Source organism: Marmota monax, unplaced genomic scaffold (genome assembly GCF_021218885.2).
Source record: "Marmota monax isolate L192 unplaced genomic scaffold, Marmota_monax_Labrador192_F-V1.1 WCK01_AAM20220418_F8-fsc00014, whole genome shotgun sequence".
Taxonomy (NCBI): Eukaryota; Metazoa; Chordata; class Mammalia; order Rodentia; family Sciuridae; genus Marmota; species Marmota monax.
Window position 1 is genome coordinate 3,142,273 of NW_026695222.1, and position 26,493 is coordinate 3,168,765.

The following is a 26,493-nucleotide window of genomic DNA, read 5'->3' on the forward strand; positions in this document are numbered from 1 at the left end:
ATCATATCTATAACCCATTTTATTATTTATATTCGTTAAGTTGGATTACATGGAAATAATTTGAATGTAGAATCCTATCTCTACTTTTTGGACCTTTTTCCTGTTCTTTTAACATTACCTTGGCCACTTATTCAACACGAATTTATTTTTAACTGTTCATTTATTTTCATCAAACTACATTCTGCTTAGTTTGCATAAGAAGCAGCATCTTTCTTTAGCACTCATATTGCCTCAAGTGATGTAGTTACAATAACAAGTACAACTGGCAAATACAGGCTTGAGAACCCACCCAACCAAATATTGGAAAGCTTAACATCCCACCAGTCTTTGAAATGGAATTGCACAAGAACATGATTACTCAGCCTATTAACAGCAGGGGTTCTCCACACAGTGGAAAGTCATCAGTATCTATTAAAGAAAGAGTAGGGAACATTGGTCAATCCAGTGATTAGGTAAAGTAGAGGTTGGTTATAAGAGTCTCTATCAGGATTGTTTCAGGGGAGTCTGCAAATAAGATAATTTGGAGCAGATGTAAGATAATTCTTACAATGCCACTTTAATTCACGTCTTAGCTTGCTTTCTCAAGTGGAGGCCATTAAGTTTGGTTACCATAGGCTACTTGTAGCTCACAAAAGATGACTAGTGACAATTATCACTCATTGCATGGTTGCAAGCTGACATTTTGTGGTTTTGCTTTTTTAATTTGACCACCAAGGCTGCATTAGCTATCTATTGCCACAATAGTGTTACATAGCAAACCAGTTCCAAACTTGACTTTTAAAAATCCAGTTGTTATTTCTCCCAAGTCTGTGGATTATCTGCACGATTCAGCTAATTTGAGTCTATTAGGGTAATTTCAGCTGGGCTTGCTCATGTGCCTGCAGTCAGTTGGTAGGTCAGATGGAAACTGACTGCCCGTGGATGATCTGAGCTGGAACTACTAAGTGGAAAGATCATTTGATAACTTCTACCAAACTCTAGATTTCTGTACTCAATGTATGTTAGATCAGGACTTTTAAGACCTTAATGTGCAAACAAGTCACCTGGGGATCTTGTGAAATTACAAATTCTGATTCAGAAGGTCTGGGATCAGGACCCGAGATTCTGAATTTGTATGATGCTTCCAGGTGATGTCAATGCAGCGTTTGCTCAGATTGCATTCAGACTAGCAAGGGCTAAAGTAATGAGACCAAGGCTACAATGAGTAACTCTAACATCTAGAGCTGACTTCTTTGCTGCAGCTAGTTGGTAAATGTTATGTCACTGATCTTTGAGAAGTCAGTTCAGAAACCAGATGGACCCATGCAAAGTTGCCACCCCTGTACTATAGGCTCTGGAATCACTTAGTTCAACCTTCCATCAGAGTATCTCCCACTCTTGCCATTGATAACGGTCCACACAGCAAACTCTCCTTGATTACCTTCAATGGCAAGGACTCACTATTTCCTGGGGTGCAGCGGGGAGGGCACTGCATTAAGGAACAGCTTTTTATGAAAACAGAATTTGTCTTTCTGTTGAGTCAAAATCTAATTCCTTGTAACCTCCATTCACTGATCCTCATCTTTCATTTGAGGCATTTCAAGCCAGCTCCCTCTTACTCAAGTCAGACTTCCAACATTGCACATAGTTACTGTGCCTCTTCCCCCCTCTTCTCAATTTGGACCCTCCCAAGTCCTTCATCAATATTACTCTTAAAAGTGGTGCAACCGCACATATAAAAAAAAAAAATTGAAAGCAGCCCAGAGAGATCTCCGTACACCCATGTTAATAGCAGCATTATTTACAATAGCCCAAAGGTAGACACAAGTGTCCATCACTAAATGAACAGACAAGCGAAATGTGATCTGTACCTACAGTGGAATTCAGCCTTAAAAAGGAAAAGAATTCTGACCCATGATATAGCAGATGAGCCAGGAGGACATTATTCTAAGTGAGATAGGCCAGTCACAAGAGACAAACACTGTATGAAATAACTTATATGAGGTATCCAGAGTAGTCAAACCAGAGTCAGAAAGTAGAACAGTGGTTGCCAGGTGCTGGGTAGGGGAGGAGAAAACAGAGTTATTTAATGGGTATAGAGTTTCAGTTTTGCAATATGAAAAGACTCTGGAGATTATTGCACAACAATGTGAATGTACTGAACACTACAGAACTTAAAAATAGTAAGTATGGTTAATTTTATGTTATGTGTACTTTTACCAGAATTAAAAAAAAAAAAGTTCAGCCCAGAGCTGAACAGAGCTCCTCCAATGTGCTAAGTAAGGCTAGAGTAATAAAATATGCCACAGCTATGGGTTTTCCTTGATTACTGATCCCTACATTTCTAGTAATGCAACTCTAGACTGTGGGCCCTACCCTTCTTAGTAGCCAAATTTCACTAAAACATGTTACATATGTGGTCTAGTAAAGCCCAGAGCTCCTCTTCACATGAATTTCTGCCAACCAACCTGAAATAGTGTAGGTGGAATTCTCTAGTTTTCATCTACCTTAAAAAAAAAATTATCACTTCAGTGCATAAAACAACATCTTTTGGAAATTCAATTTTCTCCTTCATGGTCATGATGAGTTTTTTATCTTTAGCTTTATTTCCAAAAGGAAATAGAATCTTTGCTATGGCTCTGAAATCATTTCCGAATGATGCTTTTAAAAATCTGTGTATCAGCAAACCTATGTTTTCACTAATATCTAAAGATCTAGAAATATGTTATGGCATATATTCCTGTGCTTAGGCTAATATTTTTTATTTAACACTCTTTAAGTGCTTATTATAAAACAATAGTAAAACAACTACTTACCTGCCAAGTGAAAAATTAAACGTAAGTATTGTGATCAGCCACTGTTGATGTTCTTAATAACTTCTAATTTAGAGAGGCCATCTGTAAATAAATCATTAGCTTGAGAACAGAAGTGTCAAACACAGACACAGTCTCATTTGTTGAGAACCATAACCCAATCAAGCAATACTGTGATCTGAAACCCTGTTGCTTTTGTGCCTTTGCCAGGGTAATCGCTTTTCCTTGATTCTCACATTTACATGTTTTGAACTTTTCTCAGATAATAGATTTAATTCAAGTTCCAACAACTACTTTGCTTTGTGGTTGTTGTTGTTGTTAGATTTGCGGGCAGATTTAGGTTTGTATTTGTTTGGAAAAAGCTGAGTGCAACCAAGATGAAAAGATGCTCAGAAAGTACATTGAATTGTGGTAGTTTCCAAATGCTACCTGCTGGTAGAGGCATAATTTCCATTGCCTTGTAGATGATGAAAAAGCTGGTAAGAGCTCATTCAGACTTTACAATTATAGAAAGTTGTTATATTTAATTTAGTCAATTGTACAAATTGATTGGTTTAAAAAAATTACTAACTATTCCAGAATTTTTTTGGATCAAGTTATTCAGATGCCATTCACAAATCAGACAAATCTTCATGACAAATCTTCACATCAACAGCATAAAAAGGAGGGTTAGTGAATCATTTCCAGTTGTTTTAAGAATATCAATTTGACAGTAACCTCACCTAAGATTTTATTTTTCAAAAAAGACTCTCCTCATAAAAAAAGTACATTTTATAATTAGACACTTTCCCCCAGTTCCAATGAAATTATAAAACATCATAAGGAACATTTGTTCTTAAGGATATTAGTCCCACAGTTCCTAGACTTTACATGTTGGATTTTTGGTCACTTCCTGAGATTGGTATGTTAAAAGAGATATGAACACATAGCCTTGTTCACCCTGATAGTGACCATGAGACAGAACTGGGGCAAGGAGGGCAAAAGTATATCTGAACTCAAGGCAAAACAACACAATGTTTAAAATGAGCTCAAAGAAAATTACTCTTGGTAATGCAAGAAACTCATAATTTTGGTCTCCAAAACCAAATTAATTCAGCTTTCTTGTATATATAAAATGAAGCTTTGAAAAAAATGGCTGGATCTATTCTATTTATGCTTGAATTAATAAACTTGTGGTCTGGTTATGGTTGCTTTGGGAGCTATAACCTTAGCTTGATTTTTAATGTCTAATTTGTAGTCCATAGGTGGTGGGTTTGTTTTTTCAGGCAGAATTTCTTGTAATGTGGAAGAATGAGAAGAACCCACAGAGATGGCTGTATATTCAGATGATGTGGTTCTCTGGAAAGCTTTTGGGGCAAGGCCTTATGAGAGGCTTAATCAAGTTTCTGAGTTGGTAATGTAGTAGGACAAGAGAGGAGCACATAAGCATTCTTTGGCTCTGCTGGGAAGGAACAGAAATATATCATATCCATGGAATTGGACTTGTGAACTTGCATCTCTTCTGCAATTTTTAAACAAGAGAAAAGGGAGATTTTGAAGGACATTTTACATGTTCCTTGTTTATAATTTGGACCTTTCTTGCTTATTGAAATGAAGAAAAGAATTGGGGAGAAAAAGAATAAGGAGAGGAATTGTGTTCTATTTGTTCATTACCTCAATCTACACCATCACCAGTCCTTGCAAGTACACGGTTTTCTCCATAGAGCAAGTATTAAGTCCAGTGTTTGCATATTGTCCACCATATTCTTGGGACCCTGTACAATTTCTGGCACATCAATAAGTATTGAGCATTTTCAAACATAGAGAAGTTTTAAAGATTTTTTAGTGAACACCAGCATACTATCTAGATTCTTCCATTAACACTTTCCTATTTTGTTATAATATATAGCTTTTATCTATCCCGCACCATCCTTTCTAATCCATATGCATTTTGAAGTTGTAAATTTCAAGTGCCCCTAAATGCTCTCATACTCATAAATAACTGGAGGTGAGTCATTGCCTACTATCCTTTTGTCTTTTTTGAGAATACAATGAAATACACCAATCTTAAATATACTATTTAATGATTTTGACAAATACATGTATCTGTGTAATCCAAGCCCCAATCAAGATGCAGAGCATTACCCCACCCCATTACTAGAAGGGCCTTAAATACATCCCAATCTCTATCCTCCTGTTCTCCACAAAATCATTCTTCTGATTTTTGTTTTCACCTTAGACTAGTTTTGCCTGCTCTAGAAGTTCATATAATTAAAGATATACAGGTCATGCTCTTTGTGTGTGGCTTATTTCACTCTGAAAGATCTTTTTTTGATCATCTGTGTCACTTTATGCAACAGTAGTTATGGTACTGAGGATTGAATCCAGGGCCTCATGTATGCTAGGCAAGTGTTCAACCACTGAGCTATACCTGCAGCCCTCCTGCTTCAGCCTCCTGAGTCACTGGGACTATAGGCATATGCTACCATACTGGGTTCTTTAAAAAAAAAAAAAAAATATATATATATATATATATATATATATATATATATATATTTTAGTTGTAGTTGGACCCAATAACTTTAATCCATTCACTTATTTTTATGTGATGCTGAGAACTGAACCCAGGGCCCCGCACATGCTAGGCAAGCGCTCTACCACTGAGCCACAATCCCAGTCCCCCATACTGGGTTCCTGAATGTCTTTTATTAAGCCCTTTGGGGGTTCAGGATGCTGCTTATTGGTGACAATATAGATGGGGAAAGTCTTGTGGAAAAAGAGATTTGAGGCATTAACTTTTTGAAATTAAAGGAGATATCCAAGATGGTTATGATTTGAGCATGTAAGACGGGGTAGAGAGTAAATGATTACAAGCTTCTCTCTTCCCTTCTCTCAGGTATGGGTGTGATTCCTAAGTGGCAGTTTTTCATAGAAACTTTTTCTGGAATGTTCACTTACAGTTGGAAGGCTATACACAAAGGCAGGCTACAATCTGGCCCGGGGAATCTCCATATCTGAGCTCTTCAAGCAGTAGTTCCCCATTCCTCAGGGAGGTGGCTGAGAATAAGCTGCAAGGAAGTGGAGGACAGACTCCTGCCCATCGCCTGTTGTGGGAAATGTGACTGGCTTTTTGGGGGAGTCCCAATTTGTTCAAAGAGCCCCAACTGAAAAATTTCAAAAGAATCCCCTGTAGCCCACAACTGTCTTCTCTAAAAGTGGGTTCCCAGGCTCAAAAAAAGGCAAGAGACATTGCTATTTGATTAGAATGTTGTGTTTCTTTCATTACTGATTAAACGTTTCTGATTGAGTTTTTTTTTTTGGTAGGGGGATTGAACCAAGCTGTGCTTAGCCATTAAGGCACATCTCCAGTGCCCCCACTTTTCTTTTCTTTTTTTTTGAGATAGGGTCTTGGTAGGTTGCTAAGGCTGGCCTTGAATTCCTGCCTCAGCCTTCTGAGTTGCTAAATTATAGGCATGCTCCACCACGTCCTGCCAATCAGGTAGTTTTAGCCCCTCAGAAATCTACACTCTTTTTTTTTTTCTATTAATCAAATGGCCTGAAACTGACCCAGTTTCCACATAGCCCAGATTGCTAAAATAGAGGACCATGAAGGCTCAGGTAGCTCTCCCTGGTTAAACTAAGGTGACTGGGTAGAAACTCTTCAACCTGGCTCCATAGTCCTCTTCTTGGGTGTGTAGGGCACAAGACACAGAATTAAAACAGGCAGAATTAACACAAGCTCAAAGGAGTATGCATTTTGAGACCACACAGGCTTTATAAATTGTGATTTTTTTCAGCACTAGTCTTTTGCTTTAAAACTATTACTGAGCACACCAAATTGGAGGTTTGTGGGGTATATGTGAGAAGGGGACTGATAGGAAGTGGGGAAAACTGATGTAACTTTGGTGGGAAAAGTTTACAAAGGTTACAGTTGACAACTGGACGACTTGCTTCTAGGATAACTGGGGGAGGGGAACTGGGAACATTAAGAGAAATACCCTGTTGGCTCCTGCCTAAGCCAGCTGTGCCTCCCCAACTATGGATTGGTTCTCTCCAAATGATCAAGACGGAACACACTGCCATTAAGAAAGTACCTTTCTCAAGAACATTTTGTGGCTGTTAAAAATGTCAAATTCCTAAACCATCTTTGGTAGATTTAAACCAGAGAGATTAGTTACCTTATTTTTTTCTCCCCAGAATGATATTTGACATGAATATATTGTCCAAATTGAGTCTCTCTTCATATGCAGTAAGATTACCACAAATACCTACCTTTTAAAACTATTTCCCCTTAACTCACTGCAGCTCATCACGTCCCACAGTCCTGGAAGGCTTGAGCCCGAAACTGGTACCTTTCAGAGTCAAGCTTTTCTGCAGGGCATACCCCACATAACGCTATAACTTCGTGCACTCTTGAATGGAAATCTGTTTTCCTACAGCGCTCCCCTTAAATGCAACTGCAAACCCGCGGGAAAAGGAGTTGGCAGAAGCTTCAGCCAGCCCGCGGGTTTCCTTTGACCTTGATTATGACTAGAAGCGTCGCTGTTAATTGCGAAGCCTGCCTAAAGGTGCAAAATGGCATCAGTTTCCACTGCCGCCCTAGAAAAGCGTACGGTGGTGAAACGGTCTTTTTCAGGCCCACCTCTTGCCACCCAGAGAGCTGCTCGGAGGCCGCCTACAGGTGCAATCCCTGCACTGCGGGCCCCGGACCGCGGGGCGAGAAGGGTATCCATGCCCACCAGCGTCTGGGACTGCCCCTTGCGAAGCCTGAGCAGAGGCCCGGAGTGCCCGCCGCCTTCCCCATGCTTCCCCGAGTCTCTGCCCTGGCGCGGTTTGGAAAGGAAGCTGGGAGTCCTCCGAGACTCCACAGACTCGGATCTGGGAGGGGGTGGCTCGCGGCCCGAGGCTTTCCCTGGAATGTGTGGCAAGCCTGGCTCCGGGAAAGTTTTTCAAAGTTCCCAGTAGCGTCTGCCTAGGTCGCCTCCGCCGGGCGAGCAGACGGCGGCAAGTGCGCCAGTCTCACCGCCGCCGCCTCTGCCGCTACCGCCGCCAGCAGAGCGCTCTGGGCGGCTCGCTAGCTCGTGGGAAGCGGGCCGGGCTCCGGGCGGGCAGGCCCTCCTCTTGGGGCTAAAGCCGCAGCTGACGCAGGCGGCTCGGAAGGCGGAAGCTGCCTCTCTCCGACCGCTCAGGCAGCGCCGCGGCGCTTACACCTGGGGCCCCGACGTGCAAGCAGAGATGCCTGGCTTGCGGCGCCCGAGGGGGCGGTCACCGCTGGGGGCACCCCAGGCATCCCAGGGCAAAGGCTCTATCCAAATTTTTCCCCACGCCCTCCCTTCCCGCCCGGCCCAAAGTTCCCAAGGACGAGGGGGGGCTGTGTGGGGCCCCAGGAATCCACGCCGCCCAGCGAGTCTCAATCCCCCAACCCCTTCCAAGTTCCTCTCAGCTGTCCCCTCCCCATCAACCAGGAGGGAAGGGGCGTGTCCTGGACGGTCACGCCCCTCATGAATATTAATAAGCGCGCATGCGTCTTCCCCGCCGTGCAGGGTAGAGGTGGCCAGCCCCGGCCGCTGCTCCCAGACGGGCTCTCCGGGTCCTTCTCCGAGAGCCGGGCGGGCACGCGTCATTGTGTTACCTGCAGCCGGCCCGCGAGCTAGGCTTGGGTTTTTTTTTTTCCCTCCCTCCCCACTTTCCATGCAGCTGATCTGAAAGGGAATAAAAGGCTGCGCATAATCATAATAAAAGAAGGGGAGCGCGAGAGAAGGAAAGAAAGCCGGGAGGTGGAAGAGGAGGGGGAGCGCCTCAAAGAAGCGATCAGAATAATAAAAGGAGGCCGGGCTCTTAGCCTTCTGGAACGGGCCGCTCTTGAAAGGGCTTTTGAAAAGTGGTGTTGTTTTCCAGTCGTGCATGCTCCAATCGGCGGAGTATATTAGAGCCGGGACGCGGCTGCCGCAGGGGCAGCGGCGACGGCAGCACCGGCGAGAGCACCAGCGCTAGCAGCAGCGGCGGCGTCCCGAGTGCCCGCGGCGCGCGGCGCAGCGATGCGGTCCCCACGGACGCGCGGCCGCCCCGGGCGCCCCTTGAGCCTCCTGCTTGCCCTGCTCTGTGCCCTGCGAGCCAAGGTAGGAATCTCTGCCAAGCCTCCTTCCCTGCTGTCTCCCTACCCTCGAGGCGCCCTGGACGCGGGCGCCTGAGCGTGGCGAGCGGCCCCCTGGGTCTTTGGACGCCTGGGTTTCTAGCCCTACCCTTGCGCTTAAGAGGCTGCACCTGGGTTGAGAGCGCCAGCTTCCCTTGGGGAGCCCCACGGGCTGGAAGGATGACCCCTCCAGGCTGGGCAGGGAGCGTTCTCCCAACTCTCGACCTTACCCAAGGCAGGCGTCGGATTTACCCCCTCCCCCGCACTCATGTTTTAAGCCCCCTGAATCATGTTGAGTTCTTGAACCTAGTTTTGCAAAATTATTTTCACTTGGTGCAGCGGACTCGTCGGGCGGGCGGGGAGGGAATCGCTACCTCTGCCCTCGAAGAAAATAGTTTTCTCCCGTGGTGACCTTACTCCCTCCCTCACCTTCAGGTGTGCGGGGCCTCGGGTCAGTTCGAGTTGGAGATCCTGTCCATGCAAAACGTGAACGGAGAGCTGCAGAATGGGAACTGCTGCGGCGGCTCCCGGAACCCAGGGGACCGCAAGTGTACCCGCGACGAGTGTGACACGTACTTCAAAGTGTGCCTCAAGGAGTATCAATCTCGCGTCACGGCCGGGGGCCCCTGCAGCTTCGGCTCAGGGTCCACGCCTGTCATCGGGGGCAACACCTTCAACCTCAAGGCCAGCCGCGGAAACGACCGCAATCGCATCGTGCTGCCTTTCAGTTTCGCCTGGCCGGTGAGTGACCGATTCAGGGAGGGAAGTCGGACAGAGGCTCGCAACCGCCTCTGGCCGAGCCCTACTTTCCTTTGCCTGAGAGATTTAAAGGGTCTTGGCTTGAAGCTTGACGATAACTAGGGAGGCATTTTGGGGTGGCGGGCCAGGGATCTGAGACTATAGTCAGACCTGGGCAGGTCAGGACCGGGCGGTCTCATCCGTGTTGCTGCTTGCTTAGTCCACAAAAGTGGGGACCCAAAGGGAATTGTGGGGAAAATCGCCTGGGATAGCCGGTTTAAACTTGCAAGTTGAAATCGCTGGAATAACTCCCACCACCCTTCCTCCCAGCCTGAGCCAGGAGGTCATTGTAGGTGATCTCTTTGCTTAACCAATGAAACCTGGTGCGCCGTTGAAGGCGACTCCGCGCAGTTGTGGGCTGAGAATGCCGTCCAAATTGGCACACTCCCCTTTCCCGTGAGCGGCCCGGAGGGCGGGTGTGTCCTTCCTGGAGGGTGTGGGGGGAGCCGGTTTCCCGCTGCTCCCCGGGAGACTTTGGTGTGTGCAAGGGCGCTCTCCGGGCTGGGCTCCACATCCCGGGGGCGGCCGCCGCAGGGTGTGTGTGTGTGGGGGGGGGGGGGGTCTTCTGGAGCGCGCCGGGCTGTAGGCCCAGGAACCCCCGCCCCCTGCCGGCCTCTTCCTGCCCCCGCCCCCGCGCGGTGTAACCCTTATGGCCTCGCTTCCAGCGGTTCCCGGGCTCTGGAACAGCTGTGTTTGCAAACTTCCCGGGGAAGGGCGGGCGCAAACTCTTGTCCGGCGGGCACACGGCCCCCGCATGCTCTTTGGGGGCCGTGCCAAGGCTTGAAGGGGTGGTCCGCTTGGAGGCAGTGCTTAGGGTGCAAGTGTGTGGACCCTCATTACTCTCCGCCTCTCGCGGAGCAGCTCCAGGCCCGGGCCCAGCTGGCAGACCTGCAGCGAGGCCCTTGCAACATCCCAAAATGGGTGGAAGGAAGATGGATGCGATTGCAGAAGGGGAGGAAAGGGAAATGTTGGGGGTGTGCCCGCTGTCCAGGAGGTGTGACTCACTGCCAGGACTGGGGCTTGGCCCAGCCTGTTCTTGGAGGGTGGGTGGTAAGTCGGGGGGCGGGGGAGCTCTGTGCCCCAGAGGATTTCTTTGCGCCACGTGCTCTGATTGGGTGCGCTCTGCTGCCTCCTATCCGCGAACTCGGGCTGTGTGATTAGCAATTCCAGGAGGGGAGGAAAGCCTGTCTGGCTAGGTCTGCGGGAAGGCCAGGGAGGCTCCTAAGATCCACGTTTACAAGAGCAAGTATTGTGGCATTAGGAAGTGCCCTCTGCTGTGGGTAAGATCAGACAATTAGCAAAAACATGCCTTTAAAAGGGTCTTATTTAAAAAGAAAACAAAACTATCTATGTGAAGTTCTCTTGAAATCTGAGGGTTGTTTCTGTTGTGGGATTTCACTTTTACAAAGAGTGTTTGTCTTGTCTGTTAATCCCCTATTAGGGAGAACTTTAAGCTAAAGACGTTGGCCACCTTTAAATCTGACGGGGGCCCAAGCTGACTGTGAATGCTGACTGCCCTTGAACTGTGTTTGGAGTTTAGGGGGACTGGGACAGCAGGTGGTTCCATCCTCTGGAGGATCAGTCCGGAGCCCCTCTGGCTTTTCACAAGACCATAAAAGGAATCTTATTACTGATGTGGAAAAGCAGAAGGCCTGGCTGAGATTCATTTTGGAAAGTAGGGTCAGAATAGCTTAGACAAAAATGGAGTCTTGCTCCTTAACCCCCCCTCCCCCCAAAAAAAGTGGCCTAGAAGGTGTGTCTCTTCCTTTGACACTTGGCAGGAGTCCTCAGAGGAGAAGGAAATGGAAATGGTGTGAGAGGGTAGGGGAGGCAATTGATTTGCTGGTGCTCCTCTTTGCCTTCAGGCTTGAGGCTTCGCCAACAATGAAATAGACTCTGGGCTTTTTTAGAATATGGGGACTGCCAGCCTAACTCTGAAAATGTGGTTCTTTTGAAGTTGGGCCAAATGCATGTATCACTCATAAACAAGTCTCCACCCTGCTACCCCAGAAAGGCCTGCCGCAAAACATAAGCTTTACTTCCCAAGAGAAATTGGAGTTTAGGTGTATTGTTTTATTTTATTTTCCTGAATGTGGCTGGAGAAACACTCAATAATCTGTAACTTTCAAGCATGACTCAAGGGTGAATGAAAGCCCTTAGCTGAGCCAGTGTTGAAGTAACACAGCTTCCTTCAATTTGGCAATTAACATTAATAAGTGTCTTCTTAAAAACTAATTTCTGGCTCGGGGTAAAGCTCATTGGCAGAGTGCTTGCTTAACTCTTGTACCTTGGGTTCAATCCCCAGGACCAAAATAAAATAAATTGATTTCTTTGGATAGGTAATAACTCAATGTGGTATATAATTCAAGAGGTAACAAGAAGGTTAGATAGTTAAAAACAACCTCCAGACCACCTTAGTCTCACAGCCACCTAAGCTGCCAATTTGTAGGTAGCCACAATTATCATGAGTCCTAAATTTGCTGACACTGGAAGAGCTGTGATTGAGGAGCAGGGGTAGGTCAGTGGAGAAGGTCATGTGATTTGTGTCTTTGCTTTGGAATTATGACCCCAGTCAAACAACTGTTTGTTCTGGAGAGGAAGAAGAGGAAATGATTTGGTAAGATGTGAAATTCAGCCCACATTTCAGCATTTGTGTGAGGAGCTCTGTAGAGGTGGGTCTCTCTGCCATATAGTATCTGATTACACCTCACTTGGTATCCACTTCCCTAGCCCTGGTCTTGTAGTTTTTAACCAGTGGTTTCTGATCACTTTACCATCTCTACTGCTAGGGGGCTTGCCTTGAAACAACTAGCCTGATTTATGATCCTCAAATTGGAGGACCAAATGATAAGAATATCATTATGAGAGGTAATTGGGCTTAACAAGAAATGATTTGGGAATAACCATTTATAAATCACTGAAATGGTTAATTTGCACCTCCTAAAATGAGTACTAAGTCCCAGCAGAGCCTGCTTATTAAAAATGCATTATGTAATTACCACTCCTTCTTGGGAATCCTAGAACCCTGGTTAGGTAGGTGGTTTCATTGGTGGCCTTTGAGTGAAATGAATCTAGAGAAAATTTGAGGGAAATAATTGAAGTATCTGCCTTTTTAGCTTCGTATTTTAAATACCACTTATCTCAAAGACTTGCTTTTTAATGTTTTTTTTTTTTTTTTTTTGGAAAAATCAATGAAATATGATTCTTGCATACCAGAAAAATGCTAGCTTTGGCCCCCTTCACACTTAAGGCCTGAATGAATAATTGTCAGGTGTTTGAGTAAATAGGCTGTCACTGTATTAATCTCAGTATAATTGACAAGTCCTTGCCTTTATGCCTCTAGATACTTCAAAAGGCAGAGAAACCAGGTTCTCATTTGAGCCTTTCTTTAGCCAGTATTTGCAACCCACCTGTGTGGTCAGTGTGTGTACATACAGCACATGTGTATGTGCCCAGTGCAAGGGACTTTGTGTGGAGGAAACACCCTGTGCCCTAAGAAATCTACCTCAAACTAAAGACACAGAGTGACATGTCTGAGTAGGAAAACTAGGCTTAGGGCAAAATGGAGTGGTGCTAACTTTGAAAGGGCTTCTCCCCCAAGGAATTCCTATTCCAGGTTCTTGGTTTAATTTTTTCTTCTCTTGCAGGTGTAACCTCTTCTCCCCCCCCCCCCCCTTGTTGTCCTGTTTCTTAGCAACTTATTCAAACCTTCAGGACTTAAACGAGTTTGCAACCCACGAGCTCCACACCCATAATTCTATAGGGACTTAAAATGTGTAGAAAACGGTGAGGCTTTTGGTTAGAGACTGAAGGAGTTGAATGGGTGAGGTGGAGAGGTAGCAGCAACTTGGAGGCACCCCCTACCCTGCACTGCTGAAAACTAGTGATCTGAATGCAACCTGAAATCTTTACACCAAATAGTGGTCCTTTGGGGGACTTTTAAGATAGAAGCCATGTGGAAAGTTTAGCATGGAGAAAAAAAGTTAACAAGGGGGTGGGGGTCGGGGTAACAAGAAACCTTCATGTTGTTGATCTGCAAACAGAGGCCTTGGCTGGATTCAGAGGAGCCACAGGTCCATTGTTACAAGGGCCAAAATTGGTCCCAGTGTCAGGCTTTCAGGATTACAGCATTAGAATGCATAATCTTTGGACGTGCATACAATTAGCTTCGTAATCAATAAAGACAAATATGCCTGAGACTTTTCCCTTGATGAACATTTAGAGGCATTCCTCTCACCTTCAAGGTTAGGATCCAGGCTGCTGAGAGCAGTGATCTTTGGCTACAGCTTTTAATTAAATACATTTAAAAGAATAAAACTTAACCTGTTCTTCCAGTTGTTGAGAGAACAACTGGAAAGTAAAGATTCTAAAATTGTAGAAATGGAGAAAGTCCTGGGTTCCGAATTGTGCCACCTCTGCTGAATTGTGTTGTGTTGGAACTTCTTGTTGGTTTCTGATCACTGCATGGACTGCAGCAGCCTTGTGGCTCTTATTTTTATAGTGTCAGTGACATCTATCATTGGTGCAATGCATGTGCAGGGAAGAAATTCCATAGAGTGGTTCCCAGTGGTTAAAATGGGTACATAAATAGTCAAACATTCAGAGTCCTCCACCAGTTAAGCCCAATTTTTATGCACTTTTGGTAAATAAGTAGAAAGGACTCTTGTTCAGGCTTGCTCTGTGTGAACCGGACCGTTGTGCTTGGCTGGCTTCTCGGTATTCTATCTATTAACCTCGCCACCCTTTTGTAACTGGTGCATTTAATTATCAGTGGGATGCCTTTCAAACAGGTAAGGGTAATGATGGGAACTGAGGTAGGGGCCTCTCATTGAGAGTCTCAAATCTGTATATGAGCTCTGGGCCTCTTGGTGAGCCTTTGAGGTGGGCTTTGATGAGAAAATCACCCTTTGTAACCAGATCAGATGCTATTGACATGTCAAGCCCTGCAGACTTGATTGTTTTCTCTCTGAACAGAGCCTTAGCTTGTAGGGATGCAATAAGGGTAGTCATCCTCCTTCATCTCTCACCTTGCCAAAACCCTGTGGTATGGGGATTGTGTGTGCAAGCGTATGTAAGTGTGCCCACACATGGACTCTCTTGAATCCTTTTTTGTTTAATATGTTTTGTGACTGGAATATTTTATACTCTGGCCACCCAGACACAGGCAGGACAATAGAGTTGGCCGAATTGACTAAAATGAGGATTACAGAGAAGAATGGGGCCTCTCCAAAAATACTGCTAATACAGGACAAGCGACAGGAAGCAACAGTTGAGTCAGCAGAGCGCAGGGCCCCCGACAGACCCGGGGGCCGACTGGCAATGCACAATGGCCGTGTTGGCAAGCTGGACATTCCCAGGATGTGCGTGCCTCCAGTGGGCCCGCCTGTCGCAGCGGCCTGGGGTTTTGGACGCCACACGCGTGCCGTTTGGATGGCGGTTTGTTTGTGTCCGTCAGCTTGGCAGGAGGGGAGGCAGCCGATTCTCAAGGCTTGGTTTGGCTGCCACTGTTGCCAGGAAAAGGAAGCTCCCAGCTGCCAACACAATTACCTTTGTTTCTTACATCCCCCCTTCTTAATGTGGCAATTAAGTGCTTACCGCTCTGCCTAGTGCCAAGGTAACCACCATGGAGTGGGGCAGGACACAGAACATAACCCTTGAGCAGCAGCCCAAGTGTGGAGGATGGGAGGAGGTGCTGGTGTCCTGGCCTTGGGAGAGGGACCTGGTGGCCTTGGCATGTCTTGGAGGCTTTGATGCCAGGAATCTCTTCTTGTTGAAAATTGCATGGAAATCTCCCCAACGGCAATTTTGAAAGCTGACCAGTCCTCTTCGATGCTGCAGGAGAATGGGAACCAGCCGCTGTGTGGCCAGGACATCCTTGGGCTTGGAGCTGGGTAGGGGCAGCAATGACTTGCATTGCAAATCCAGACTGATGCTCTGTTAACTACCCGTTCTTCCTGTGTTGGCCCCAGACTATCATTCTGGGGGGAATAAAAAGATGCAATCCAATTGACTCTTCCTAGAAGCCTTGGTTTTATACTTAGAAAACAAGAAAACCCCAGGTATTTGCCTTTTTTCTCATTTGATTTTAATTATGAACTTAAGATTGAATAGTTGACTTTTCTGAGCCCCTTCCCCCTTTGGGGACTGGGGACTCGGCCTCTGTTGGCAGCAAGATCTGCTGTGGCCAATTGGGTATGACTTGAATATAGTGGATTGCTGATTTGTGGCCTGGTACCTGCTTTGATAGCATGAGGTGCACATGGTCTGGGATCTCCGTGTCCAAATGTATATTTAGGGATGTACAGAGGTCAGGCGTGGGCCTGGGAAAAATTAAAGCTCCCTAGCAACTAATAATCATTGCTAAATTATCTTGATTGTTGATCTATAGTGTGGGGATGGAGTGTGGGAGGTAAGAGTGCCTTCTAATAGGAACCATGGAGGGAATTCTTTTCTCTGAAGGCTGGGCACCCCAAGAGATCTGTTCTGGAACACAAATCCCTTCTCTGAAACAAGGGGGGAGAAAAGGTCCAGTCTTGGTGGCTGTCACTGCGGTCCTTACCCACTGCCTTCCTTCTCAGAGATGGAGGTGGGGTGAGGGTAAGAAAATCATGATATCAGACCTCTAGAGCTGAGGGTGCCATTCTAATCCCTCAAGGAATGGAGGGTGTAGGGCAGCAGCTTCGAAGGAGAGCGTGAGCCTGAAACACTACTTGGTCTTCCAAGTCCTGGTGTAAGACCTAAGGATACCTTCCGCCTTAGTATTAAATGGAACTATACTGCCATGCCAGCCCAGTCCCAGGGCACCTTCCCTTGCTGTGGCATTTGGGTATTATGTGTTTAGCGCTTGTGCAAGTCTGTCAAAACTCTCGGTATCAATGCATTTAATCAGAGGATTAATTACAGCAATATTGTTGAAGTGGAGGATGTGGGCCTCAACGTGACCAGCAAATGAAGGGCTTAATTATACAGAATCAGCCACACATCTGGCCTCATTTCGACTTGGCTCTAGCCTCAAATCAGTAGAGAAATATAATTTCTTGCTGCTCATCAGGAAGAGTCCTATAATTTGTAGGAAGTCCTAAGAAACTTAAAGAGGTCGTAAATAAGGTGTAACTTTCACTAATAAAATATTAACGACGACAACAATGTGTTTGGACCGATGGCCACTAGCAGGGAGAGGGCTGGGTATGTGCCCCGGCTTGCCCGGTTTTGCTTGCTTTTTGTGAGCATTTTCCCACAGTTATCAGTGAACGAAATGGAATCCTACTCGGCTTGGAGTATGAAACATATTTCGGCTGAATTCCAAGGCAGGGTCTATCACAAGATATTTTTATATTCAGAGACAACCTGCTGTGTCACCCTGAGAGCAGTGATGAATGAAACTCCCCCTCCCCCCCCTTTTTTTTTTCCTTTCCCTTGTGGATGTCTTCTCTTGACAGCAGTGTTTCTGGTGTATGATGTTATTCAAGCAATACATGTTACTATTTTCTGTGCATTGGCTTCTGACAGTGGCCGAGCAGGGGATGCAAAAATGGGTTCTTTTTCCTTTTCTGTCTACCTGCTTCGAGTCTTCTTCTCCAGTCCTGAGATAGGTTTATCAAGACTCTTGGTGTTTTGTGAGACTAACCTCATGGTAAATTGCAAATGAAGATTTGAGTAAAATCGGAAAGTTGCTAATAGCTCTGGGTTTTTCGGAGAGGCTGGAATTGAGATAAGCCTGGGAGATAAAAAGTGCCTTCACTATAATAGCTGGCACCTTGCCAGTATCCAGGGAAATTGTTTAGTTAGCGGGGTCTGATTATTCCTGGAATGTTAGATCTTATTGACAGATAAGTTCATCAATAAACGGCAATCCACGGGTGTGCGGTGATTTCTCCCTTTGTACTTTCTTTCTGTCTGTCCCCCCAACCCCGCCACCCAAGTTCGGTTGCCTTCTTTGTCTCTAGCAGTCTTTTTGCACCTACCCCCTCCTGCTTCCTAGAGTTACCTGATACTTGTGGGAGCTGGGATGGTCTCACAGACGGGGCTTTCAAAGGGGTTCTGAAAAGGAAAAGGGGGCCTCCCTGGAGACTGCCCCATCAGGGCCTGAAGTGTAACCTTAGCAATACCCCCTCGGTGCAAATACCTGAGTAGGCTAGCTTAGAATAAATTCTTTGTGTGTATGTGTGTGTTTTCTCATGCACTAAGGTTAGGGTCTGGAAAGTTTTGGAAAACTAGATGCCAAATGCTCTCATATAGGAGGTGGCATTTCCTGATCAGGACTTTGGGCTGCCTGCATGCATGATGACCCCGATGGTTCCCATCCAGGTGAAAGTAGTCATTTGTCAGTCTGGAAAGAGCACTGAAGAGGGGAGGGGAGTTCATCTGGATTTAAACATCTAAGACCTCAATGTGCTGGCTAATAGAATATTGTTTTGGTGGGGTGTGCAGGGAGGCCAAGAGAAAAACTATGTTGGAAAGCTGATCCCTGTTTCTGTATCACTAACCTGTTGCTTCTCTATCTTGCAGAGGTCCTATACTTTGCTTGTGGAGGCGTGGGACTCCAGTAATGACACTGTTCGTAAGTATCACATCAGTGGATTCTTCTCTAAATATGTGGAAGTAGGTGCTAGGTGGACCTGTCTGACTGTACTGCTACCTCAGTACTCGGGAGAACTTCCACCACCCTCTGCCATATGTTCTAACCCCCATCTAGGGCCCCTGTGTCAGTGGAGTCTGTACCTTAACTTTCCCTAGCACTTTGGCTTAGAATATTAAGTAGTCAGAACAGACTCCCAGTTAGCTCAGTCCCTAAATAAGGGACCTAGATTATCTCTGGAATAAAGGTCTTAATGGTTTAACAACATTAAAACCTTGTAGACTGCTACAGGATCAAAGTAGTGACTTTTTAAAAGTCCATTTAAACTTTTAAGTGAGTGTTTAATCTCTCATCAGAAAGATAAAGCCATAAAGGTGGCGCTGGGCTCTAAAGACCGACCTTGAATTTCACTTGGTGGGCAGGTGAGCTTCAGGCCTGTCTGAGTTTCCCACACTGAGCACCACAAACCTTTCATTGAAGCGGAATTTCAGAGCCCCACAGCTGTGACCTGCCTTGTCCTCTTCTGAAAGATGGCTCTGTTTTCGGTGCAGGTTACTTTTCAGGACTGAGAAGGGGTGGGTTTTGGTGGAGGCCATGGAGTGCGTGTGTTAGAATGGCAACAGTCTGGTTTATACAGTAGTTGCACTCTTAGTTGTAACTTACCATGTTTTCCCTTATGAGCCAAAACTTCAGGTTCCCATTTTGCCTGTGGAGTCTCGGTGGTTGTCATTGGAAAACTTGATTCACACTGAAATCTCTTGGTCCATGTATGAGGAAGATGCAATCCAACTTCTTGTGTTTACTTTCTGTGCTTCTTGGAATGTCTTGTGCCTTCTTCTCTACTGACCCTTTCTTGTGTTTTCACAGCTAATACCCTCCATCTTTACCCCTTCTCTCACATTGCTTTTTTTTTTTTTTTTTAGAGATCTGAGAGGTCAAAGCCCAATATGGGCACAGGGAGGGCTGGGGTTTTGCTCTGTGGGCAGCTTTCAATGGCTGGCTCATTGGGCCACTTGAGGCCACAGAATTCATGACAGAGGCTCATAGCCATTTAGTGCACTCTTCTTGCCTTCTCTCTTCAGTCCAGCTATGAGGGTGCATCTCTGTCTGGAGGGCAGCTTGTACAAGTCCAGGTTCTGAGCTGTCCTCCCTAAGGGCACTATTGTCCTCTGTGGCAGGTGTTTATATGTCTGGATGGTGGCAGGGGAACTTTGCCAGCCTTGGTTATGGCTGATACTAGTTAGGGTCATTGATATCTGTTTATTCTTCCCTCCCAACAATGTTGAGGATTGTGTGACTGTTATGTCACTGTGACCTGCTCACAGTGCTGACCAACATTAGGAAGGTGGAGGTGGGGAGGGGGAAAATGGGCTCTTCATATGTTGCATCCCTATTAGCTGATAAAACAGTCCATCTGGTAGAATTAACATCCTGTGCTCTATCCTGACCTGTGATAAGAAACTGTGTTGGGTCAGGACACTTTGTTGGGGATGGCTGAGAAGACCCCCAAATTCCCTCAGAACCTTTCCTGGGCCTCCAGTGAGCTGTGCCCATGGAGACTGAGAGTCCATCCAGAGCTGCTCAAGGTTGTCTGCATTTCCAGGTAGCCCCAGTTTTGGGTTCTGGGATGTCTCGTCTTTTGCTGGGAATAAAGAAGACTGGAGTAGGAACAAAGTACTTTGAAACCTCAACTTTTGGGGAGTTTGGCCACTGAAACACTCGGTGAGCCCTAATGAAGAGAGCTGGTGGGTTTGGTGGAAATGGTTTATCCTCTTTCCTGTTAAGCCTCTCTCTTTTGTTTCCAGAGTATCTCAGATTTACTCTAGTTGAAACGAAACTTGAGATCTCCCTTCCCCAAGAGCAATCCCTTTCCCAGGACCCTTTCTTGGTGATGAGCACTAATATTTGGATATTCAGTGCCATAGCCAGAAATCCAGAAGGTACCTTGCATACCTGCTCTCTTGTCTATACTACATTTCAGGGTCTGAAAATCTTTAACTCTTAACTCAAAATCTAGCTTCTTCCTGCCATCATCCTGGTCAAAGTCACTGTTGGCTCATGCCTGAACTATCTCTTAGAATTGCTGCCAGCTCATCTACCTATCTTCTCTGGTCCACCCCCAGTGCTTCACTGTCCAGTCTTTTTGGAACATCATATTTGGTTGTCTTCCTTTCTGTTAAAAAGCCAACCACTCGGTGACTTCCTCTTGCTGCTGGGACAGGTTTTCATGGGGGCTCCTAAGACCTCTCCAGCCCAGCCTTGTCTCCACCTTACAGACCATAATGTTACATAACCTTGTCATCCATGTCTGTATCCTAGCTTTTGTCCTTGAATTCATTACATTTTTCTCTCTGCATCAGGGCCTTTGCATGGATTGTTTGCAGTTGCCTGAAATGTTTTGCTCCCTTTCTCTTCACTTTGTGCCTCTCCCAACAGAATGTATTCCACGAGAGCAGAGCTGAGGATATTGAGGAGCTCAAATGGAGCTGACTGCCCTTTGGTACCCAAGCAAGTTGTGGCAGAACTTCTTCTCACAGCAGCTTTGCCCATGAACCCCCATGAGCAGAATCTGGGCCTAGTGAAACCCAGGTGCTGTTCATGTGTTAGAAGGGATTTTCCAAGGATGACCTTCCTGCCAGCAGTCCTCCAAAAAGTCATTTGTTTTGGGACCACAGTACTTAAGGGTCCAAATTATTTTCTTTGCCAGAGCAAATGATTTCAGTTTATTGTGATGCTTAATTAATGGCAAACATAAACGGGCATAGTTCAGACTCAGTTTCCTTTTTAGGATGGCCTTATCTGCTCAGGCTCTCATCTAGGTTTTCAGGTTGGCATTGTTCTGGGGCTGTATTCATGTGACCCTCCTCCCCTCCTCCTTGGCCTTCAAGGCTGTATGGGTGATCTGTGATAATCTGCATGCAGGACGGTAACATCCTTTCTAGTCACAAGCCTGGACTACCAAAACAGCCATCCCAGGTGCACTTATGATCCAAACCGACAGGAGGCATGAATCGGGTGGCAGCCCAGAAGCAGCAGGCAGGGAGCTTGCTCTTCATGACCCAGACACACCAGCGTCCTGCCTTGGCAGGTGCGAAGCTATTTCTACCGTTCTGTTAGCTCCATTGAGGATTGTGAAGTGATCATCTTCAGGGCGTTTGCCAGAAATAAGTAGAGGACATTCTGAACTGAGATTCATGTGTCTGTCTTCTGCACCCTGAGGATTGTGCTGGAGGCTTGTCTGAATTGTTTGTTGTTGATACCAGCCCAAGAGAAGCTGTATGCCTTTGAGCCATAACTAGTATGTCGAAATGATTCCTTTATTCAGATCTTGTAACCACGTGGTAATAGCCCACTATACCTCTTAACTGAACCAGCAGAACAAACATGCACTTTGAGGAGGGGCATTTTTGTCATTCTTTAGTCTGTGTTTATTTGCAAAAACTGAAATGAGTGAAGTGTTACCTGCAAGTGGTTCTCTGTGTACTAGGTGTAAGTCTGCAGGTATGTGGGCTTGTTGGAGGCTTGTCTTGCCCACACGACAGTTGGAGAACCCCAGGGTGAATTCTGGGGCTGAGTTGGAAGTGGAGTGTGTGGATGAAGCCACCCAGGAGTTCCTTACTCTGGTCACCTACATGGCTTGCATAGCTTTGTGAAGCAGCACAGGCCCAGAGCCTAGAAAAACAGTGGTGTGGGTGTGTAAGAATCACAAAGGCATTGCAAGTAGGCTCTAATGCTGTCTCTCCAAGGTGGCCTTGAATTTGACAAGGTGGTGAAGGGCTAGAGCTGGCAGGTTTAAGAAAACAAACACAGCACCAGGCTGTGTGGGTACGGAGCTGGTGCCTCTTTGCCGGTTCACTTCCCTCTCCTGAGCGGGCTCTGGAGTCGGGAACTATTTTTGTACCTGTCTCTTCTCTCATGCTAGATTGTAAGTGACCTCAGGGCAGGGGCCACTTCTTACTCCTCCTGAGAGCTCCTTGGACTCTAGGCATTGGTTGTTTGATTTTCTTCAGTAAGCATTCTTTCCCTGTCCTCCTACCTCACCAGTCCCCTTTTAATTTTGAGACGGGGTCTTGCTAGATTTCCCAGACTGGCCTCAATCTTGAGATCCTCCTGTCTTCCCAGTCACTGGGATTACAGGTATGCACCACCAAGCCTGGCTCAGTTAGCATTCTTTTAAGATGTATGACTTGTAAAAAGAGAAATCTACTTATCTCTAAACTGAAGTTAATTATTCTCTCATGAGCCCTCTGTGCAGAGGAGAAAGGTGAAATGCATCAAGTTTGTGGTGCAATTATTGAAATGCTAGCTTAATTCCAGTTTAAAAGGTGGCATGTTAACAGTTTTTTGCGGTGCTGGGGATTGAACCCAGAGTCTTGGATATGCCAGGCAAATACTCTATCAGCCGTTTTAAAATTTTTTCTTATTTTGAAACAGGGTCTTGTTAAGTTGGTCTTGAACTTGTGATCCCCATACCTCAGCTCCCAATTAGCTGGATGTACTACCACATCTACCAACTTTTTTTTTTTTAAGTTTACTCAGTTCACTCCTTGGCTTTCAATGAAGAGTTTTTAAAATGGACAAAACTTTTCTAAAGGAGACACAAAATTCTAAAACCAGAAAAGGTTGCTAACCTTTATCTGGAATAGTAAAATTTTTTCTTAAAGAGCAATATTCCTTAAGGGGCAATGTTCTTTTACATAAAGAGCTTTTACAAATCAGTACAAATCAGTATAGTCAATGATGCAATAAAAACATTGGCAACGGAGAGAAATAGGTTGCAGGTCACAAGGAACAGATATGAATGGTTTGATAAATACATTGAAAGGGTGTTCATTACTTAATTAAGTGCAATTAAAACAAGAGATACCTCTTGATCCATCAGGCAAAGATCAGAAAGTTTGATAGTATATGGCATTGGCACTGCTGCTGGGAAACAGTTTCCTGTGCTGGTGGGAGGACTAATTGACAGGGCTTCGTTGGTGGGTAGTTTGGGATGGTCTGTGGACAGAGTGGATTAGTTATGCACATACTGATTCAGCACTTCCATTTGTGGGATGTTTCTTAACACTGGAACCACATACATGGGCGGTATGTTCGACATGCTTGTGGCTTTAATAACAAAAGGTTTCAACTTGAATACCCATAAGGTTAGAGACTAGGTAAATAATTGTTTCCAGACAAATAAGATATATTATATACCCATTAAAGAGGGTGAATAAGTGATATTGGTGGCCTCTAGGGGAAGGAGATGGACTTCTTATTTTCTGCCCTTTTGTACAACTGTTTGAATTTCATATCATGTGCATGCATACTTTACTTAAAAACAAACAAAACAAATGGGCTGGTGTGGTGGCACACACCTGTCATCCCTGCGACTAAGGAGGCTGAGGCAGTAGGGTACACATTCAAGGCTAGCCTCTGCATCTTAGACCTTGTCTCAGAATAAACAAATAAAAAGGACTGGGGATGTAGGTCAATGGTAAAGCACCCCTGGGCTCAATTCCCAGTACCCCCCAAAACAAAAAGGCCAAAAGGTCAGTGTGGGAGGCTCTGATATGAATGTTAGTATGATTCACCTTTTTTTTTTTTTTTTGCCTCTAGAACCTGACAGCATTATTGAAAAAGCTTCTCACTCAGGCATGATAAACCCTAGCCGGCAGTGGCAGACACTGAAGCAGAACACAGGGGTCGCCCATTTTGAGTATCAGATCCGTGTGACCTGTGATGACTACTATTATGGCTTTGGCTGTAATAAATTCTGCCGGCCCAGAGATGACTTCTTTGGACATTATGCCTGTGACCAGAATGGCAACAAAACTTGCATGGAAGGCTGGATGGGCCCAGAGTGTAACAAAGGTGCGTGTGTGTACATGTGTGCTGGGCGGGTTGACTAGCCCTGACTGCCTGTTGCTTTGGTGTTAAGTTCTCACCCACCGGCAGTCAGATGGCAGGTTGCTATCTCGGGCAGGGTGGGACTTTGCCTGTAATCTAGGACTGAAGCATGAAGATGTTGAGTGTCGAAGATGCTGTTGGTGCCCCGTCAGATCCCCTTTACCAGCTGGTGTCCCCATCCCCCAGCTGCTGTGAGTGTTGGCTGCTAACAGCTCACAGCTGCTCCTTCTCCAGGGAATTTTCCTTGGCCAAGCAGGAGCCACTTCATGCCCCATCCCTCCAGCTCATAGTGAGTGGCTGCTAGAAGGGGGGTACAAAGGCCAGCCCCCTTTGCCTTCACATTGTGGTAGGAGATTCACACTCCAGAGCTTCCCCTGGGATCAGGCTGAAGGCAGAATCCAGCTGAGACCAGGTCCTTGCTCATCTCCTTCCCCTGCCTTCCTCAGTCCCTCTTTCCTGTGCCTGAATCCACTTCTCAGGCTCTGCTTCTCAGGAATCTGATGCCAAGTGGGACAGGATTGATTGAGTTGCTGTCTGAGCAGAGAGTGCTATAGGAAATGACAGCCCCTGAGCTCAGGGGGCCTTGCAAGAAGCTTTTGCAATGCCTTTGTGGCGGCATTGAGGAAAGGGAGTGGACAGCCCAAGCCTTCGTACTCTGGAGGATTGAGCCCATCCAAAGGAGTCTAGCTTTCAGTCTGTTGCCAACTTCATCCCAACCCGCTTTACTGGAGTTCATTGATTCTTATTCATAGCAAGTTGTTCAGTAATTCGAGTTAACCGTATACATGCCCTTATAAATAATAATGTACTATAATAATGTAATCTGCTTATCTTACATGATAATTAGGTAAATTCTTTCATGACAAACTGAATTAACAAAAAGTTTTCCACAGTGACTGAGGGGTGGGGCATGATGAGGAATTTGCATGTCCCTTGAGCAAAGCTGCTCTTTCTTCAATAGCTGGAGACAAGAATTTTAAGATGGTCCCAGTAACATAGCAGGACCCCATCTCAAAAAGATAGTATTTGAGAACTGAAATGAAAAAGGGAATCGAGCTTTAAAGAGTTGTTTTTAAAAATCTAACAGACACTCTAATGTTAGTAAGTTTTTAATGTCAGATCAATTTCTTAGCTTCTTTTTAATGAAGTAGAGAATTCTTTGTGAGAATACTTTACAGAAGTACCACCAGATCTGGCTACCGGATTAGCCTGCCAAATGAAGCCAGCCTGATTGGCTCTGTTAGACCTGGGAGATTTTTGAAACCAGGCATGTAGGGGTGGACGATGGGGTTAGTAAAGGAGGTTGGGGCTCATCTGAGGATGTCCTAATGGGATGTGGAAGGATTGGATTATCTACACCTCTTTCTTATGGTGAGGGTGGGATGGGCAGGATGGGAAATGACCAGGCAGGGTGTAAAGAGGAGGGTAGTTATTGTTGAGAGAGACTGGGTGAGGGTCCCCTTCCCCCATCATTTGTCTACATTTTGTCCCCAAACAGTATCATGTTTTGAAGATCTGCTAGCAAGACCTTGAAGTTTAAAGCTGGATTTGTTATTTGGGCTCCTCCCATCTTCCTCTCCTTACAATGGGCTTGATACCAGATCTCTTAAAATCATGGATTTTGTAGGCTTAATGTGCTAGGCCATTCTCATGAGGATGGCAGTGCAGAAAATGGGCTGTGTGCTGACGCATCCTTCTGCATTTTTTTTTTTAAACAGCTATTTGCCGACAGGGCTGCAGTCCCAAGCATGGATCTTGCAAGCTCCCCGGTGACTGCAGGTAAATGACTACACTGATCTTTTGTGGTTTCCTTTTCTTTTCAAAAATCTTTCCTTTAATGCAACCAAGGGACTGATTTTTTTTTTATTGTAAATATGCCATTTTCCCCCCTTGGGAGGACAAGAAAGCTTAAAAAAATTAAGATAGGCACATCCGAAACTTATTAAATTATACCAGCTGTCTGATGGAATGCACACCACCCCTTCTCTCTTGGAAGAGGGAAAAAAAAAAAAAAAAAAACTTGTGGGCATAGCCAGTGACTTCATGTATTAACTGTTCTGTAAATTGATAACACATTTTGTAATCTTCTCTTAAAGTGCAAATGGACTATATGGAAGGATGGGGCTTTGTTTCTTTGCGCCTCTCTCTTTTCTCCTCCACCCTCCTTTCCTTTCCCTGCCCTCCCCCACTTTTCCCATCAATAGGGAAAGTCCAGCATTCTTTAGGATGGGATTAGTACAATCTCCTGGCCCCTTTGCAGGCAGGAGCTGGGCCGGTGCTGAGAGGTTAATGGCTGTGCTGGAATCTTGTCAGCTGAGCCT

The 26,493-nt window shown here is 45.6% G+C and overlaps 1 protein-coding gene across 2 annotated transcripts in view; it reads left to right on the forward strand.

Moving 5' to 3' along the window:
• Nucleotides 1–8,312: 8,312 nt before the first annotated feature.
• Jag1 (jagged canonical Notch ligand 1) overlaps nucleotides 8,313–26,493 on the forward strand; it is a 36,516-nt gene continuing 18,335 nt past the window's right edge. Inside the window, exons 1-5 of one of the 2 annotated variants that reach the window (XM_046433341.2) lie at nucleotides 8,313–8,890; nucleotides 9,340–9,645; nucleotides 18,211–18,262; nucleotides 23,882–24,136; nucleotides 25,891–25,951. In XM_046433341.2, the coding sequence (XP_046289297.1) occupies nucleotides 8,810–8,890; nucleotides 9,340–9,645; nucleotides 18,211–18,262; nucleotides 23,882–24,136; nucleotides 25,891–25,951 (755 nt within the window). In that variant the 5' untranslated portion in view covers nucleotides 8,313–8,809. Of the gene's footprint in view, nucleotides 8,891–9,339; nucleotides 9,646–10,815; nucleotides 10,983–18,210; nucleotides 18,263–23,881; nucleotides 24,137–25,890; nucleotides 25,952–26,493 lie in introns of those variants that run through there. The other variant, XM_058575567.1, reaches the window with a different exon arrangement.